General features: G+C 43.4%; 1 protein-coding gene across 1 annotated transcript in view; it reads right to left on the bottom strand.

The window, feature by feature from the left end:
• Positions 1-3677: 3677 nt before the first annotated feature.
• The window catches only part of SNX6 (sorting nexin 6), a 106606-nt gene continuing 91020 nt past the window's right edge, over positions 3678-19263 (bottom strand). The window contains exons 11-14 of the mRNA XM_075330604.1: positions 18876-18962; positions 15428-15587; positions 6646-6731; positions 3678-4355 (exon numbers count right to left, since the gene is read on the bottom strand). Of these exons, the coding sequence (XP_075186719.1) occupies positions 4302-4355; positions 6646-6731; positions 15428-15587; positions 18876-18962 (387 nt within the window). The 3' untranslated portion in view covers positions 3678-4301. The remainder of the gene's footprint in view (positions 4356-6645; positions 6732-15427; positions 15588-18875; positions 18963-19263) is intronic.

The following is a 19263-nucleotide window of genomic DNA, read 5'->3' as shown; positions in this document are numbered from 1 at the left end:
CTTCCTGTCATAATGACATCACTTCCTTGCAAAACGCAGGCAGTGATGAACATTACCGCAGGTAAACCGCGGCTATACCGCACATCATTTGCTACCTGCGCTATACCCGCGGTATTTCGCGATTACATTACAGTGAATGGAGTGAAATCCTGCAGGTACCTGCGGAAAAGAAGTGACATGCACATTTTCAAGAAATTTTCTCAAGAAATTCTGCAGAAAGAATTTTCTTGAGAAAAAAAAAAAAAAAACAGTGTGCGCACAGCTATTTTTTTTCCCATAGGTTTTGCTGGGAAATGTCTGCAGAAAGGTTACAAACATTTCTCAAGACCGCGGGTAAAAACGCAGTGTGCACAAGGCCTTAAAGGGAACCAGTCAGGTCAAAAAAGTGTTATGACCTACAAGCAGGAGCCTGTGTGAGCTATTAACCCCTTCCTACCCATCCCTTTAATATGAAAGTAATCAAATATACAGTCAGGGCCAGAAATATTTGGACAGTGACACAAGTTTTGTTATTTTAGCTGTTTACAAAAACATGTTCAGAAATACAATTATATATATATAATATGGGCTGAAAGTGCACACTCCCAGCTGCAATATGAGAGTTTTCACATCCAAATCGGAGAAAGGGTTTAGGAATCATAGCTCTGTAATGCATAGCCTCCTCTTTTTCAAGGGACCAAAAGTAATTGGACAAGGGACTCTAAGGGCTGCAATTAACTCTGAAGGTGTCTCCCTCGTTAACCTTTAATCAATGAAGTAGTTAAAAGGTCTGGGGTTGATTACAGGTGTGTGGTTTTGCATTTGGAAGCTGTTGCTGTGACCAGACAACATGCGGTCTAAGGAACTCTCAATTGAGGTGAAGCAGAACATCCTGAGGCTGAAAAAAAAGAAAAAATCCATCAGAGAGATAGCAGACATGCTTGGAGTAGCAAAATCAACAGTCGGGTACATTCTGAGAAAAAAGGAATTGACTGGTGAGCTTGGGAACTCAAAAAGGCCTGGGCGTCCACGGATGACAACAGTGGTGGATGATCGCCGCATACTTTCTTTGGTGAAGAAGAACCCGTTCACAACATCAACTGAAGTCCAGAACACTCTCAGTGAAGTAGGTGTATCTGTCTCTAAGTCAACAGTAAAGAGAAGACTCCATGAAAGTAAATACAAAGGGTTCACATCTAGATGCAAACCATTCATCAATTCCAAAAATAGACAGGCCAGAGTTAAATTTGCTGAAAAACACCTCATGAAGCCAGCTCAGTTCTGGAAAAGTATTCTATGGACAGATGAGACAAAGATCAACCTGTACCAGAATGATGAGAAGAAAAAAGTTTGGAGAAGAAAGGGAACGGCACATGATCCAAGGCACACCACATCCTCTGTAAAACATGGCGGAGGCAACGTGATGGCATGGGCATGCATGGCTTTCAATGGCACTGGGTCACTTGTGTTTATTGATGACATAACAGCAGACAAGAGTAGCCGGATGAATTCTGAAGTGTACCGGGATATACTTTCAGCCCAGATTCAGCCAAATGCCGCAAAGTTGATCGGACGGCGCTTCATAGTACAGATGGACAATGACCCCAAGCATACAGCCAAAGCTACCCAGGAGTTCATGAGTGCAAAAAAGTGGAACATTCTGCAATGGCCAAGTCAATCACCAGATCTTAACCCAATTGAGCATGCATTTCACTTGCTCAAATCCAGACTTAAGACGGAAAGACCCACAAACAAGCAAGACCTGATGGCTGCGGCTGTAAAGGCCTGGCAAAGCATTAAGAAGGAGGAAACCCAGCGTTTAGTGATGTCCATGGGTTCCAGACTTAAGGCAGTGATTGCCTCCAAAGGATTCGCAACAAAATATTGAAAATAAAAATATTTTGTTTGGGTTTGGTTTATTTGTCCAATTACTTTTGACCTCCTAAAATGTGGAGTGTTTGTAAAGAAATGTGTACAATTCCTACAATTTCTATCAGATATTTTTGTTCAAACCTTCAAATTAAACGTTACAATCTGCACTTGAATTCTGTTGTAGAGGTTTAATTTCAAATCCAATGTGGTGGCATGCAGAGCCCAACTCGCGAAAATTGTGTCACTGTCCAAATATTTCTGGACCTAACTGTATATTACCTACATATTCCCTATGTAAATGAGCAGGGTCTCTAGCCCCATGGGCATTGCATCACCCTGTGGGCATTTGCATACTTTCCATGGTATCACGCCCCTGTGGATGTGATACCATGGATTTACATCAGCGACTTCACGTCTGCTCCTTTAGAATCCAGCACGTGCGCACTTACCATTCTCGCTGCCTTCTCATCCTGATGTTTACATGTCGGCTTCTGACGTGCGCTGCGCATGACAGGAGCCGCAGGAGTCTTCGGAGCATGCGCTTTGCGCGTCAGAAGCCGACATGTAAACACCAGGATGAGAAGGCGGCGAGAATGATAAGCGCGCACGCGCGAGATTCTGAAGGAGCAGACGTGAAGTCGCTGATGTAAATCCAGGGGCGTGATACCATGGAAAACATGCAAACACCCACAGGGTGATGAGATGCCCATGTGGCTAGAGACCCTGCCGTCTTTTTGATTTATAATCAATTTTCCTCCTGCGGACATATCCAGGGAGGTTAACAACAGTCCCATGGATCTTAAATTTCTAAATAATATGTGCAACTGTAGTCACAGGAAGATCAAGCTGCTTGGAGATGGTCTTATAACCTCTACCATTAACATGCTTGTCTATAATTTTCTTTCTAATCTCCTGAGACAACTCTTTCCTTCGCTTCCTCTGGTCCATGTTGAGTGTGGTACACACTATTTCACCAAACAGCACAGTGAGTATCTGTAGCCCTATATACAGGGTCCACTGACTGATTACAAGATTGTAGACACCTGTGATGTTAATTAGTGGACATCTGATTTAACATGTCCCTTTTGTCTCATTTTTAGGCTACGATCATTTTTGTCCAGGCCTGTTTCATGAGTTTTTTTTGTTTTTTTTTTTAAATTCTGTGGAAGCAGAAAAGCAATGCCTGACTTTCATTTGTTCATTTTCATAGATTTATTATTACTTTTGTCATATTCAAGTATTTTCTGTGACCATTATGGGTTTTTCTTTCATTAAACGAGGGGTACCAACAATTTTGACCTCGTGTGTATATCCCCTATTCTGGCCACATTGTTTGTTTTGTTTGCTATATGAAGGAACAAAGATTGAAAAAGCATAAACCTACCACTCACATGTTCCCATTCTCTCGAAGAGCAGCTCCTTTTCTTCCTCCATCATCGCCCGATGCGCAGAGTGATATTCTTGAGCAATTTGATAAGCTGGTGAATAGTATAACAGTGCGAGGCAGGGAGCCAGTGGCTCTCTGCACCGCTCATCCAGCTGAATATAGCGCTGGCCTTCGGTGGGCCCTTTAGCGCTCTGGGGACAGTTGTACCCCTAATTTTCTAGGGGCAAAGGTGTGTATAGCATCGAGGTCAAGGTTAGTCTTCAGAAGTACGTTTGCATGCCTTACCTATGGAGACACTAAAGGGTTGGCAATCTAACGTCATAGTCCCAAAGGCCCTTGTCACCAGTCTAGCCTAAAGGGACGACGACACTAATGCTGTGCTCATATAATGGCTCCATACAGTCCGTACTGACATCAGGGAACACCAGGACGAGGTCAATTAAAAAAAATCATTGGATTCACAGTTTATTTTACAATATTTGAGAAGTCTACAAGTTAAGGCATACATACTGATGCGTTAGCGTTATGAACTGAAAAATGTAAAAAGATAAATCGGAACGCTCTGAAATATCTAAGAAACTGTTTAATAAAAAAAAATATAGTTCAGAAAATCAAGATAAACGGAGGCTTAAAAAAAAAAAAAAAAAAAAAATCATTACATGGAGCTTGGACAATATACGACGTGAACATCTAATGGCAATGTTAATCCATCCGAACGGTGAATGTCGAACATCATCCAAGAGTAACATACATTGGTAAATAAATTGGCATTATGGAGTACGATTCATTACACAGAGCATTTAATTGCATCCAAAAAAAAAAAAAAAATGAGATTGTATCTGTGACGTACTAGAAAGCGTACAATGACTAAATAAAGGTACATGTGGATACACCGAGTGGGGGCTCTGCAGCACAGTGCTGATTCTGACATGGAGGTAGCCCAATGTCTGTACGGGGTCGTCCTCCGCAGCTGGGTTATCCCATATGACCAATCCATGGAAAATGCGGAGCTCTAGGAGGCGACGGGAGGGTCTGGTTATCTCAAAATAGGACGGAGTGTGCTTTACGGTTTACCATTCAACACGGCCAAGCAGCTCTGCAGCAGCTGCAAATTACCCTGAAAATGAGAGAACATAAGAAAGAAAGGAGCGATCAACACCACAAATGATTAACAGACAAAATCAGAGCGTGCAGCCGAAGCTGAGCCCACCCGCACCAGGTCCATGGCCGCCCGATTGTGAAACACACCCTCAGGGAACTGGACAGCGTGGGGGTATAGTGTCACTGCCACGTGTGGGCTCACCCGTATGGGACAAATCCAAAAATAATTGGCACATAGGTGTATTTAGCTTTTTTTCCCAATACTTATAAATAGAGAGTTTGAAAATGCTATTTCCCTGCAGATATAGAGTTAATCTACGGGTAAATAGTGCTACAATGCTGCCTGCCGTCTTACTGAAAGGGAGGACACTGGGAGAAAATTAACTTACTTCCTCCCAGAAGCCGTATTATAACAGATTTGCATTCTTTCTTATTTTTGGCACATCCTGAGATTTACATTACTCTCAGGCACTATATATATATATATATGATATTAGTAGGCATTATAATATTATAATATATAATATGGTGTGTCTTATGGTCCGAAAAATACGGTGTATATATAGGTAGATTATATATATATATATATTATATATATATATATATATATATATATACATATATATATATACATATATATATATACACACACACATATATATGTGTATATATATATATATGTAGAGATAGAGATATATATATATAAATATATATATATGTAGAGATAGAGATTATATATATATATATATATATATATATATATATATATACACCCCCTCCTTCGGTCTGATGAAGCGTTCATTAAACACGTGAAACGCGCGTTACCATCCAGGGGGGATTTCCGGTCCTGTAGTCTTGCACTTGGCACTTTAATGTTACGCTGCTGACTTTTGGTATGTTTCTGTATTGTATACTGCTCCATTTGGGCTTGTGCTGTATGTTAACCCCTGTGTCACCAGCGATTACTCTGGATAATCACATGGTCTATATATTTCTATCTTTAAAAGCTGACTTTTTGATCATTCATTGACATGTGATATCCCCTGTCCTTACAGTGCCCTTTGCAACCTCTGTCTTCTTGATCCCTACTTCATTTATGTCATTTATGTGCTTTATTATATCCGCATGTACTATTAAATTTTGATACATAGTCTTGCATTTCAACCACTTTGTGCCCTCCTGTTTTTATGCGTTCAATTTGAGTGGTTTGCATTCTTACCGTTTATGGTAGTCCACACAGGTCTTTCCATATGATATTTAAAATGCTATTCAGCATGTTATACTTATGATTATTATCCCGTTACCACTCTCATGGATATTCTTATATATATATATATATATATATATATATATATATATATATATATATATATATATATATATATATATATATATCTATATATCTATATCTATATCTATATCTATATATATACACATACATATACATACATACACACACACACACACACACACATATATATATACTGGCACACAGGAGCCAGGACTCAATGGCCACACAGTCAGGTTGAGGGCCACAGAATTCAGATGGAAAAACGAGCCTTGTGACAGCAAGTCTGGGCGGTCTGGAAGTGCCCACGGCTGACCCACCGTGAGATGCCACAGATCCGGGTACCACGACCGCCTCGGCCAGTCTGGAGCGACGAGGATGGCGCGACGGCAGTCGGACCTGATCTTGCGTAGTACCCTGGGTAGCATCGCCAGAGGGGGAAACACATAAGGCAGTCGAAACTGCGACCAATCCTGTACTAAAGCGTCCGCTGCCAGAGCTCTGTGATCCTGAGACCGTGCCATGAAGGCCGGGACCTTGTTGTTGTGTCGTGACGCCATGAGATCGACATAACTAAGTATGAGAATGCATGAGTGGATGTGTGCCTCCTTCCACACAAAGCATAAAACTGAGGAGCCCGTGGTCCACGGGAGGGTGTATAGGCAGAGGGGAGGGGTTACACTTTTTTAAAAGTGTAATACTTTGTGTGGCCTCCGGAGGCAGAAGCTATACACCCAATTGTCTGGGTCTCCCAATGGAGCGACAAAGAAAGCAGTATTCTCAGAAGAAGAGCAAAAAAAGAATAGAAAACAAGGGATGGTTTGTTTCAAAGTGCAAATAGGTCACGTTTGACAATTGGTAACATGTTTTTCTGCTTAAGAATATTTTTCAGACCAGCATAGCTTGGCAGATTTCCCGGAGCTTTACCATAGCTACAATTTTCAAGGGGGGGTTAGGGTGTTACGCAAGTCCTTAAAAAGAGGAAATGGACAAAATCGGCAGAAATCAGAGTTTGTACCTTGGCGTGCTTAAGTTCCAGTTCTGCAAGCTCTACTAGATTTTTACGAAAAGCAGCAACTCTTCTTGTTTTAAAGTCCATGAGTTCTGGAAAAAACAAAATACAATCATGAATGCAGATTAATCAGCGGATCTGATAAACACAGGAGGAGAAAAAAAAAAAAAAGTAAACAGATTCCCAAAAAAAAAAATAAAAATCGGAAATGGATTAGACAGGACGGTTAGAGAAAAGGGTGAAATCTAGTTCTACCAGGCTGCCTCCATACAAAACGCACATTGTGCTCACAGCTGTGTGCACTCAGAATTGTGCATAACAGCTCCCTCAGCACAGTACAGGAAGTGTTGTCATGGGCACACAGATGTGCAACATATAATATTCATCTCAACAGAAAAACCCTGGAATTTTCCGACCCCCTCAGAGCAGAGCATCGAGAATTCATTCTTGGTTTACATGCACTTCCCGCAGGCCGATAAAAAAAATAAAAAAAAAATTGTTAAATAATAACCATAGTTTTATTTAATGAATCAATAGTATTAATCAAAATAAGAAACTTTCTAATGTGTCTTATCAGAGAAATCTGCTTTTTCCAACTGGCCTGATTTCCACCCCACCTTAGTGGGTAAGATTTGTAAAAATGTGTTTTCCTCGCAGACAGATGTTCCCATTACTGAGACAGAAGATGGCAGTTGGTGCTTTTAAAATTCTATGGAGGGAAAAGCTGGAGGCGGACATAGACATGAAAAGACAGTTACAGTTCTCCATAGAGTCTTTGTGAGCACCAACTGTTATCTTCTTTCTCAATAATGGAAAAGTCTGTATTTACTGAAGACATTAGAGAATGAAAAGATTGAATTTATTAATTATTAGTTCAGTAGAAAAAAAAAAAAAGAAAAAAGCAGAATTCTCTGCTAAGAGATAAATAGCAAACATTTGGCAACTGACTAGAGCTGTATCACACATACCTCAGTCAGCTGCTGTGAGCCCAGGCTGTCATTTGTAAAGAACTATATCTCTTGTGCGCTGATCACAACAGGATCATCTCCAGCTTTATGCTCAATGTTTTGTGGTTTTCCTGTTGGGTGCAGTTAGTATCTGTGCATCTGACCAAGGAGGGGGATAAAGCTGGAGATCTCGTTGTCAAGCACAATATGGGTTAAAATATTTCTTCCCACAACAGCCTGAGGTATGCAATACAGCTTTGGGAGTTGAAACACAGGTTTCGGGAGCTATACATCTTCATTCTGAAGCATATACTGACGCGTGACAAAGATGAGCTTCAGTTTGAATTATACCAGGGACCCCATTTTATCTCACCCTTTTTGAACCCCTTTAAAAAAAAAACAAAAAAACTGATAATCTTTCAGTGAAAATTCATTTTAAAAGGTAATCTTTCAGCAGGTTTTTGCCACTTATGCATTATGAAGTGGCAGAAAACCTAATTGCAGGGATCTGTCACTTGCTCAGCAACTTTCTGTAGTTTAAATACAAAGAAGTGTTTTATCAACAGGAGATTATCAGTACAAGATTAGGTATCTTGTGCAAGGTAAACCAGCTAATCTATTTAATCAACCAGATACCAAAATTACTCATGCCACTTGTAACAAGTAATACAACAAAGATTCTGTCCCCAAATCAGGCAACAAATGAGTGGTTCATGTTAAAATATAATTTTTATTACATACTTTAAAAACACATTACAACCATTAAAAAACAGAGAATAATCCTGTGGGGACCTGATATATACCCAGACTCAAAATTAAATAACATTCATAACAGGAGTCTAGTAATACTAATATATAGCTTGCACAACCCAATTAATTAGTATACATCAATTTATATATGGTTATAAAGCACAAAATAGATTCTGCAGTGCCAAAAAATCACATTATTGCATGCTGCCCTGTTTCCCATGCATTGTTTTATACATAGTCATGCTGCTAGTATCTACCATACAGACCCCAGGGTGCTGTCTACAATAAGAGAAAACCTTTATATAACTATATTAAATGGGTTTAAAGTGCCGATATCGTGCTATTGCCTACTGCCCTGTATATAGTGAATAGCGCCCCCGGAAGAAGCAAGGGCGAAACGGCGTTGGGGTGGAGGGACCGAGCACCCAGATCCTGTCATTATTTGTAATCAGGTAGCTATTTTGGCTTAAAGATGTTATGAATTGTCATTCACTATATACAGGGCAGTAGGCAATAGCACGATATCGGCACTTTAAACCCATTTAATATAGTTATATAAAGGTTTTCTCTTATTGTAGACAGCACCCTGGGGTCTGTATGGTAGATACTAGCAGCATGACTATGTATAAAACAATGCATGGGAAACAGGGCAGCATGCAATAATGTGATTTTTTGGCACTGCAGAATCTATTTTGTGCTTTATAACCATATATAAATTGATGTATACTAATTAATTGGGTTGTGCAAGCTATATATTAGTATTACTAGACTCCTGTTATGAATGTTATTTAATTTTGAGTCTGGGTATATATCAGGTCCCCACAGGATTATTCTCTGTTTTTTAATGGTTGTAATGTGTTTTTAAAGTATGTAATAAAAATTATATTTTAACATGAACCACTCATTTGTTGCCTGATTTGGGGACAGAATCTTTGTTGTATAAACCAGCTAATCTGTCTAATGACACCCCCACAGCTGATTGGCACCTTGAAAACAATTCACTGCGTACACCGGAAGCTGCCAAATCAGTGGTTTGGGTGGGATTATACACAGGTAAGGGGTGCTTCACACATAGCGAGATCGCTGCTGAGATCGCTGCTACGTCACGGTTTTGGTGACGCAACAGTGACCTCATTAGCGATCTCGCTGTATGTGACACTGAGCAGCGATCTGGCCCCTGCTGCGAGATCGCTGCTCGTTACACACAGCCCTGGTTCGTTTTCTTCAAAGGCGCTCTCCCGCTGTGACACACAGATCGCTGTGTGTGACAGCGAGAGAGCGACGAATGAAGCGAGCAGGGAGCAGGAGCCGGCATCTGGCAGCTGCGGTAAGCTGTAACCAGGGTAAACATCGGGTAACCAAGGTGGTTACCCGATATTTACCTTAGTTACCAGCCTCCGCAGCTCTCACGCTGCCTGTGCTGCCGGCTCTGGCTCTCTGCACATGTAGCTGCAGTACACATCAGGTAATTAACCTGATGTGTACTGTAGCTAGGAGAGCAGGGAGCCAGCGCTAAGCAGTGTGCGCGGCTCCCTGCTCTCTGCACTGTGACATGTAGCTGCAGTACACATCAGGTAATTAACCCGATGTGTACTGTAGCTAGGAGAGCAAGGAGCCAGCGCTAAGCAGTGTGCGCGGCTCCCTGCTCTCGCGGTTATGATCGCTGCTTCGGCTGCTGTGTTTGACAGCTAAGCAGCGATCATAACAGCGACTTACAAGGTCGCTGTTACGTCACAGAAAATGGTGACGTAACAGCGACCTCGTTGTCGCTTAGTGTGAACCAGCCCTAAGCAAAGGACTGATAGAACTACACCAGAGCAAATAGGAATTCATCACTTATTTGACTGTAGTGATGGGCAGTCCAGCTCGTTCATGGATCCCTATGTGAACGCATATTTAAGATTACTTTTACGCAGCTGAAACTCCGCCCACAAGCAGCTAAACACCGCCCACTTATAGCGGGTTTAGAACATGTGGGTGTGGTTTTGTACACTGAACACCGGACTTTTACGCCCAGTGAGAGCCGTTAGGACAATTTAGTGGCTTTCACTGGGGTGCCGGCTACTGCCAGTCACAGCAGGAAGCCGGATCTTTGTGTTGCATCGTTCGTGACTGACACATCACTAGCAGACTGCTGAATCAGAACAGTGTGCAATGTGCACACTGTCACAATTCCCCATTATCTGCAGTGTGGGTGTGTGGTTTGCATACTGGCTTTCATGTACTAACTCAGCTGGCTTCTCTCAATAGAATATGTGAATGCCAATCGCGTACATGCCATCACATAAATGCCCATGCGCACTGTGAATACAGGGTGTGCACAGTCACTCACCATTGCACAGTCTGCAGTCATATAGGGTGACTGGAAACTTTTCTTTTCGCCCAGAACAAAGCTGCTGCCTCCATCAGATAGCTGCTGAAACATGCTCTTCCCGTGTTCCTTCCTCCATGACAAAATCCTGTGGAATTTTCTGTCCCCTTTGCACTCCCCCCCCCCCCCCCCCCCGCCTCTGTATAGGATTGAGTGTTTTTTTCTTTCCTGTGACACTCCATAGCAATCCCTTTTTCTATACCCACCAGTCTTTTTTTTCTAATTCGTTTTAGCCGGTGTGCTCATAAGCATAATGAGCTTATATCTTAGATTTCATCCAAAATTTAGGACAAAAAGCCCAGCAAATCATGTGCAAAATGTCAAGAGTAGGAGCAGACATTTGAAAGTAGAGATTCATCCTATCAAGTCTAACACCGCTTTCACACTGCCGTTCTGATCCCCGTTCAGTGGTCCCGTCAAGGCTTCTGTCCAAACCCCCCGCAAAACGGGTTTCGGTTGCATGCGCCGCCGGGGCCATAGACTATAATTGTGCAAACGGACAGCTTCCAGTAATAGTATACTTCCGAAAATGGTGCACGATAGAGCCCACGGTGACTCCTTCTGCACCATTAGGCCATGTGCCCAAGGGAATCTGTACCAGTGGATTTTGCCACAGAAAACCTGCAGATTTATCTGGATTTTCTAGATAAATCCGCAGGGTTTTAGCAAGTACAGACACTCCCCATGTTATCCTATGGGACATGGGGAGTGTCTGTGTCCATGCTGCGGTATATGCACGTAACTGAATGTCAATTATTCCTGCGGAAATACCTGCGGAATTCCCGGCCCTCCACTATGGAGATACAGGGCCGGACTTCCGCAGGTAGGTCGCATGAATGTCCGCAGGTTTACCGCAGATCCCGCAGCAATGGAGAGCTGCGGATTCCGGGGGATCAGCTGCAGGAAACCTGCATCGTACCTGCGCAGTTACATAATCCCGTGGGCACATAGCCTTATAGTCAACGGCCCAATCATCGGATACGTCCGAAACCTGTATTGCGGGGGGGGGGGGGGGACGAAATGTTCAGACAGGATGCCCGACGGGACCACCAAACAGGGATCGTTACGCAGTGTGAAAGTGGTGCAAGGCTGCATGCAGTTAGCTATCCACAAGTGTTAACTGACCGCCGAGCGGCTACATGGAGATTGATTGGTGGTCATTTATTAGCCTGGTTACAGGGGTATTCCCATCTCTAAGATCCTATCTTAATGTGTAACAATAATATTAGCAAACCCCCTCCAATTAGAAATGTTCTCCTGATATAGCCATATCTCTTACCTCATGTGCAGGACATTACAGCTTGGATCTCTATGGTTACGACAACAAGCAACTAACTGTCACTAAACGAGTGGTCGTAACCATGCATACCTAAGCTGCAATGCCCTGCGCATGAGGTATGCAACATAGCTAATCAGGAGAACTATACTACATTTTTAGTTGGAGGTATTTGATATTATTATTAGTTCACCTACTACATATTGTGCTAGGATCTTGGAGATGGGAATACCTCCTTTAAAGAGGCTGAACACATTTTCTTGTATTAATTGTTTCTACATATTGAATATTGTTCTTGGCAGCACATGACCTGTTAACACAGTACAATGTGCTGCCGAGAATGATGATTGTAGGCTGCTTTCACACTACGTCTTTTTAACATGCGTCCTGAACGTTTTTTTTCACGCAAAAACGAATCCAGTGCAAATGCGTTTTCATTTCAATGCATTTGCAATGGACTCGCGTCAACATGCGTTCACATGCGGTTTAGTGAGGATCCAGCGACTTGCAGTTTTTTAACATTTTTCTACAACGCTACTTGTAGCGTTTTTGAGCTGCGTCTAAATACTGCAAATTGCTGGATCCTGACTATACTGCATGCAAACGCATGTGAACAGTGGTATACTGATAAACAGGATCATGCTTGGCCAGAAACCAGCCTGGCGTGATCATAGTCTCGCTCTCCCTCCCCTCTTTTCCCCTCTCCCTCCCCTCTTTTCCCCTCTCCCTCCCCTCTTTTCCTCCCCCCCTCCTCTCTTTTTCCTCTCCCCCCTCCTCTCTTTTTCCTCTCCCCCCTCCTCTCTTTTTCCTCTCCCCCTCCTCTCTTTTTCCTCCCCCCTCCTCTCTTTTTCCCCACCTCCTCTCTTTTTTCTCCCCCCCTCCTCTCTTTTTTCCTCCCCCCCTCCTCTCTTTTTCCTCTCCCCCCTCCTCTCTTTTTCCTCTCCCCCCCTCTCTTTTTCCTCTCCCCCCCTCTCTTTTTCCTCTCCCCCTCCTCTCTTTTTTCTCCCCCCCTCCTCTCTTTTTTCTCCCCCCCTCCTCTCTTTTTTCCTCTCCCCCTCCTCTCTTTTTTCCTCTCCCCCTCCTCTCTTTTTTCCTCTCCCCCTCCTCTCTTTTCTCCTCTCCCCCTCCTCTCTTTTCTCCTCTCCCCCTCCTCTCTTTTCTCCTCTCCCCCTCCTCTCTTTTTTCCTCTCCCCCTCCTCTCTTTTTTCCTCTCCCCCTCCTCTCTCTTTTCCTCTCCCCCTCCTCTCTTTTTTCCTCTCCCCCTCCTCTCTTTTTTCCTCTCCCCCTCCTCTCTTTTTTCCTCTCCCCCTCCTCTCTTTTTTCCTCTCTCTCCTCCCCTCCCCTCTCTTCTCCTCTCTCTCCTCCCCTCCCTTCTCCTCTCTCTTTTGCCCCCAGCTGCGTCTGAATTTCCAGTCTGTCACGTTCAGTTCCCCTCACTCCCGATCACATGATTCCAATGCCCGCCCATAAACTGCAAGTGACAGGATCCTGTAAAATAACACTTGCGTTTCTCTTTGCAAAAACAGGATCCGCTTTTGCAGCAAAAAAAAGTTCGAGACAGGTTAAAAAAAACGTAGTGTGAAAGCGGCCCTAAGCAAGCTTAACAATTATATCTCTGCACAGACAAGAAGCTGTAGAAAGACCGTAGTGTTATTCTATTACAAGCGGAGGAACTTGCATGCAGAGTCTTCATCAGCTGTGATCTCTGCAGCGCAGTGTGAGCAATACATTGGGAAGAAAAGCCAAGAAGAGCCCTCTATGCTGTCCTCACTGAGGACTTCTATGTGACACTGACATCCTTTAAATCCTCGGGGTTGAAGTGGGGGTACAACTTAATGTAGTAATGCCTGTGCACCAGCTTTTGGAAACAGTAAACAGACAACAGGCTTGGTAAGGGGTTAAAGTAAAAAAGCATTGCGAAATATATTGGGATCTATTATATCTGGTGCACCGGAGTTGTCCAGTAAACGCAAAAGAAAAATGGGAACGCGCTATAGGACCTATTGAGGACAACCAATGGTTAGAAATATTAGAATTCCCAGTCTATCATTGGGGGAGGCATACAGACTGTCACACCTGTGCGTTATTCACCAATTATATCGCACTCCTAGATTCCTGTTTGATATTGGAGTTAGAACTGATCCCTTCTGCCCGCGATGCAAAATATGTTCCGCAGATCTATTACATATGATGTGGTCGTGTCCTGATATTGAACATTACTGGAGAGAGGTGACAGGGATAAATCGATAGAGTATACACGATAGAGACGAGCTTAACTCCCTTTGTATGTATTTTGGGATACGTGGAGGATTTACCTTTGGAGGAGGAGGGCAAAGTGGTCGTATCTAGACTATTATATATTGCCAGGAAACTAACACTGGATTTTGGACCACAGTCCTACAATATCTGAGTAGGTCAAAAAAGTTAATTGGGTGATAAATGTGGAGAAAAGTATAAACCGGAAAAGAAATGGCGTCATCAAATTTAAAAAATATGGGCACGGTCCGGGTTGGCTTCAAGGGAATTGGCTAGGTTGGCTTCAAGGGAATTGGCTAGGTTGGCTTCAAGGGAATGGGCTAGGTTGGCTTCAAGGGAATGGGCTAGGTTGGCTTCAAGGGAATGGGCTAGGTTGGCTTCAAGGGAATGGGCTAGGTTGGCTTCAAGGGAATGGGCTAGGTTGGCTTCAAGGGAATGGGCTAGGTTGGCTTCAAGGGAATGGGCTAGGTTGGCTTCAAGGGAATTGGTTAGGTTTAGATTGGGCTTACTCTAAATTGATAAAGGGAAAAGAGCGAGAAATTTCTGCAGAACTTATCTATAATGATGACAGAGGTTTGGGGAGAAGAGAGTAGCATGGGAACAGGTTAGATTCTTCATCAAAAATGACATTTAACAGTGTACAATGCCAAACATAGCAAAAACTCATAAAGAAAAACAAAAAAGTCTAATTGGATTAATTGATAAATGTAATAATGGTACTTAAGAACTTTTGTCTAGGAATGGGTGGAGCTGCAGATTTGACATTATCTCTCCTTTCTACAAGACTGTTTAATGTTTGTTGTGGAGGGGAGGGTTGGGAAGGGGGTAGAGGCTGGGTAGCCTCCAATGTATATTTGATTGTAACTTGTAAAACTTAAATAAAAACATTTAAATTAAAAAAAAACAACAAAAAAGCATGCCGAAAGCTTTTAGGATGAATGAAATAAGACGGATTATTGTTCAATAATGCAAAAGTATGTGTCACATTTTGGGTCTTGCACCGTGCAATTCTTTCAGCTTCTTTCCAGCTCTTGTCTGGATTGGTGCGGTGCACAGAGGCTACCATTTAACCGGTCCTCAGTACTTTACCCGTACCCCCCCTGGCATACACCAGTCCAACACTGGACAAAATAATCATTTTACTGTGCCATTTGTTTGGCAGATGCATACATCTTTCATCCCTTTTACCTTGTTTAGCAGATTCGGAGATTTTCTCAAACTTCTGGCAGCTCAACTGCTGAGTGGTTTCCGCAGACAGCACGTCCTTGTTTTTCGCTCTCGCTTTATCTAGTGCTTTATTGGCATTTTCGTAATCTACCAACGAGCGGGATCTTCTGTAGAGCAGATCCTGGGAATGGGAAAAAGAAGGCAAACGCGTCATGAAATGGAAAAACACACCAACACATTAGATTACAAAAATATAGCGGAAGCTAAGAGTCTGAACAGTGAGAAAAGAACAGTTCTCTAAATAAAAATGTTCCCATAATCCTACTTAAAGGGAATTTGTCACCAGGTTTTTGCTACCTAATCTGAGAGCAGCATAATGTAGGGGCATTCATCCTGATTCCAGCGATGTGTCACTTACTGAGCTGCTTGAGGTCATTTTGATAAAATCACTGTTTTAGGGCGCTCTTACACATCCGGCTTTTCTCCGGTTTGACGGATGCGGCGCACGCTAGTACAGTATGACACAGTACAGTGGCAGCGCCGCAACTTCCGGGTCACATCCTCCGGTCACATGACAGCACGTGACCGGCGCTTGTTGCGCTGCCACTGTACTGCATACTCTGTACTGGCGTGCGCCGCATCCATTAAACCGGCAAAAAGCTGGATGTGTGACAGCGCCCTTACCTGCTGCAGATCCACCAGTTCTCTGAATTCTGAGCTTTGTATCACCCCACCCACACCCCTGATTGGCAGCTTTCTGCTTAAGCATCACCCCACCCACACCCCTGATTGGCAGCTTTCTGCTTATGCACAGTGTACACAGAAAGCAGCCATTGAGTGGTGGGGGCGGGGAGATACAGAGAAGATGACTATGGAGGACTACATAGCAGCAGGTTTAATAGTCCTCTAGTGATGATAATCTGCTAATAAAACTGTGATTTAATCAAAACTACCGCAAACAGCCGAATAAGTGACACATCACTGGAATCAGGGTCTCTGTCTCTACATTATGCTGTTCTTAGATTAGGTGGCAAAAAACCTGGTGACAGAATCCCTTTAAACCTGATAAATTAACTAGTTGCCGTTGTACAGAAGTACATGAAGGGATGAGGTTCATCTGGAAGTGAACTCTGCAGATGTCTATACCTATAACTGGCGGCATCCATCCGGTAGTGGACGGTGGTTTAGGTCAATGACAGGTTGGTATGTACGATCCCTCAGATTCCGGTCACGTTTAGCAGAGATTACAGACAAGTGTTCCTCTAAAGTCTTGTTCAGTTGTATACTTTGTTTACCAGTGAATTAATAAAAACCTTTGTGTAGACCAGTGTTCCCCATTCTTCAGTCTGAGGCTTTCAGGATTTCCTTAGGATTGCACCGGTGATGGAATTATTCTTGAGGCACCACAAAGGTTCCCTCACTTGTGCATTACTAAGGAAATCCTGAAAAGATGATCTGTTGGTGGCTCTGAGGAATGGAGTTTGGAAAACTGAGGATGGAAGGAGTAGAGCGAGGTGAACAGTTAAGGCCCGTTTCACACATCCGACATTTCACCAGATTGCCGGATCCGGCACGCCCCAGTACAGTGTTAATACTGTACAATGGCATCGCGGCACGCTCCGGTCACAGGCTCCGGTCACATGACATCATGTGACCGGAAGTTGCCACAATGCCATTGTACTGTATTACACTGTACTGGAGTGTGCCAGATCCGGCAATCCAGCGAAATGCTGGATATGTGAAACGACCCTAACTACTGTATATAAATCAATGAGCTGGAGAGAGGTGGCTGGTATGTTGAGAGTAAGGATACCGTCACACTTTAGCGACGCTCCAGCGATCTGACCTGGTCAGGATCGCTGGTGCGTCGCTACATGGTCAATTGTGAGCTGTCAATCAGGCAGATCTCGCCAGCGACCACTGACCAGCCCGCAGTGACGCGTGGAGGCGATGCTGCGCTTGGCAACTAAGGTAAATATCGGGTAACCAAGCGCTTGGTTACTCAATATTTACCTTGGTTACCAAGCGCACACCGCTTAGCGCTGGCTCCCTGCACTCCTAGCCAGAGTACACATCGGGTTAATAAGCAAACCGCTTTGCTTATTTACCCAATGTGTACTCCGGCTACTTGTGCAGGGAGCCGGCACTGACAGCCTGAGAGCGGCGGACGCTAGTAACCAAGGTAAATATCGGGTAACCAAGCAAAGGGCTTCGCTTGGTTACCCGATATTTACCTTGGTTACAGCTTATCGCAGGCTGCCAGACGCCGGTTCCCTGCACATTCAGATTGTTGCTCTCTCGCTGTCAAACACAGCGATGTGTGCTTCACAGCGGCAGAGCAACGTCCAAAAAATGAACCAGCACTGTGTGCAACGAGCAGCGATTTCACAGCAGGGGCCAGATCGCTGCTCAGTGTCACACACAGCGAGATCGCTAATGAGGTCACTGCTGCGTCACAAAAAACGTGACTCAGCAGCGATCTTGCTATGTGTGAAGTACCCCTTAACACAGCTCCTAATGCCAGTTTGGGCAGCCACTAGTGGCGAAGTACCATGAAATGAGATGTATACTATAAAAAGATAAAAACTGAGATAGCAGAAGAATGACTGCAGATAAAAAAGCAAGTCAATTGCAGACTTGCTTATTTTTATACTAAGTAAAGCAATTTAAGAACTTGCTGAACAAGATAATAGTGGAATGAAAGGCACTCACCGGAATAGTTGTCCAAAAACCCCTTTTATTCCATCAAATGGTTACAAGTGAAAGCAACAATGGGGGGGGGGGGTACAAAGGGCATGTCGGATGACTGCTGCTTTGCGTCTTTGTTCAACGCCTCTACGGGCCCACACCGTAGAAGCGTTGAACGAAGACAGGAAACGGCCGTCGTCCAACGTGCCCTGTGTAACCCCCCTCCCCCGTGCCTTCACTTGTAACCAGTTGATGGCATAAAAGGGGTTTTTTTGTCAACTATTCCGGGGAGTGCCTTTCGTTCTACTATTATCTTGTTCAGAAAGTGGTTTTTTTTTTCTTTGAATAGAGCACCACGGATTTTTTTCCTTGCTGCTAGTATTCAACCAAATGAATGGATTTGATGGACCTTAACTGTTTTACCGGATTAAGGAACCACACGGTGTGTCATTAACCGCTGAGTGTGGATAGTGCCCAGTTTTTCCTTCTCTTATTCATTAATAATTTAAGAACTTGAAAACACCCCTTTAAGGCTCTGTTCACACCGCAGTCACGGCCTCCATTTCTATCGGTCACGACAGCTATGTTGGATCGGAATTTGAAGTTCTTCAAGACTTGCTTGTCACTGCTCAATGACCTGAATGGGATCCACCAGCTTTGGGCAAGAAACATACTGCAGGGTGAGGTATTCTGCCGTCAAAAGTTTAGGAAAATCCAATAAACCCATTGAAACGTGTGAATGAACCCTTATGTTGTACTAATTAAGCAATGAATCGTTTACCTTAGCAGCTTGTGATTCCCTTAAGTAATATTTTAGAAGATCAGAAAGCTTCAGGTCTTCATCAGCCGATATCCGGGCCTCGATTTTCTAGAGAAAGGGCAAAAAAAAAAAAAAGGAATTTAGATGAAATTATCAGAGAAGCTGAAGTTCTGCTTTTTTATACATAGCAGGAAATCCACTTGATAGACAGTAGTAAATGATCAGGTCCTGACTGCCTTTGCCCACCAGTATGGGGGGGCTTACTGCATAGTGAGGCTGCTGATCTCTGCACATACACCATCCATCAGAAGGGGCACATCCGTCATGAATGCAGCAGTCAAACATGTATATTTTCTGATCTAAATATCTTTTCTGTGCCATTTTGGCTACTATTCAAAATGAAGTAGAG

Source organism: Anomaloglossus baeobatrachus, chromosome 12 (assembly GCF_048569485.1).
Source record: "Anomaloglossus baeobatrachus isolate aAnoBae1 chromosome 12, aAnoBae1.hap1, whole genome shotgun sequence".
In the NCBI taxonomy this organism is placed as follows: Eukaryota; Metazoa; Chordata; class Amphibia; order Anura; family Aromobatidae; genus Anomaloglossus; species Anomaloglossus baeobatrachus.
The sequence above is the reverse complement of the archived record's forward strand: the minus strand, read 5'-3'. Positions and strand labels throughout refer to the sequence as shown.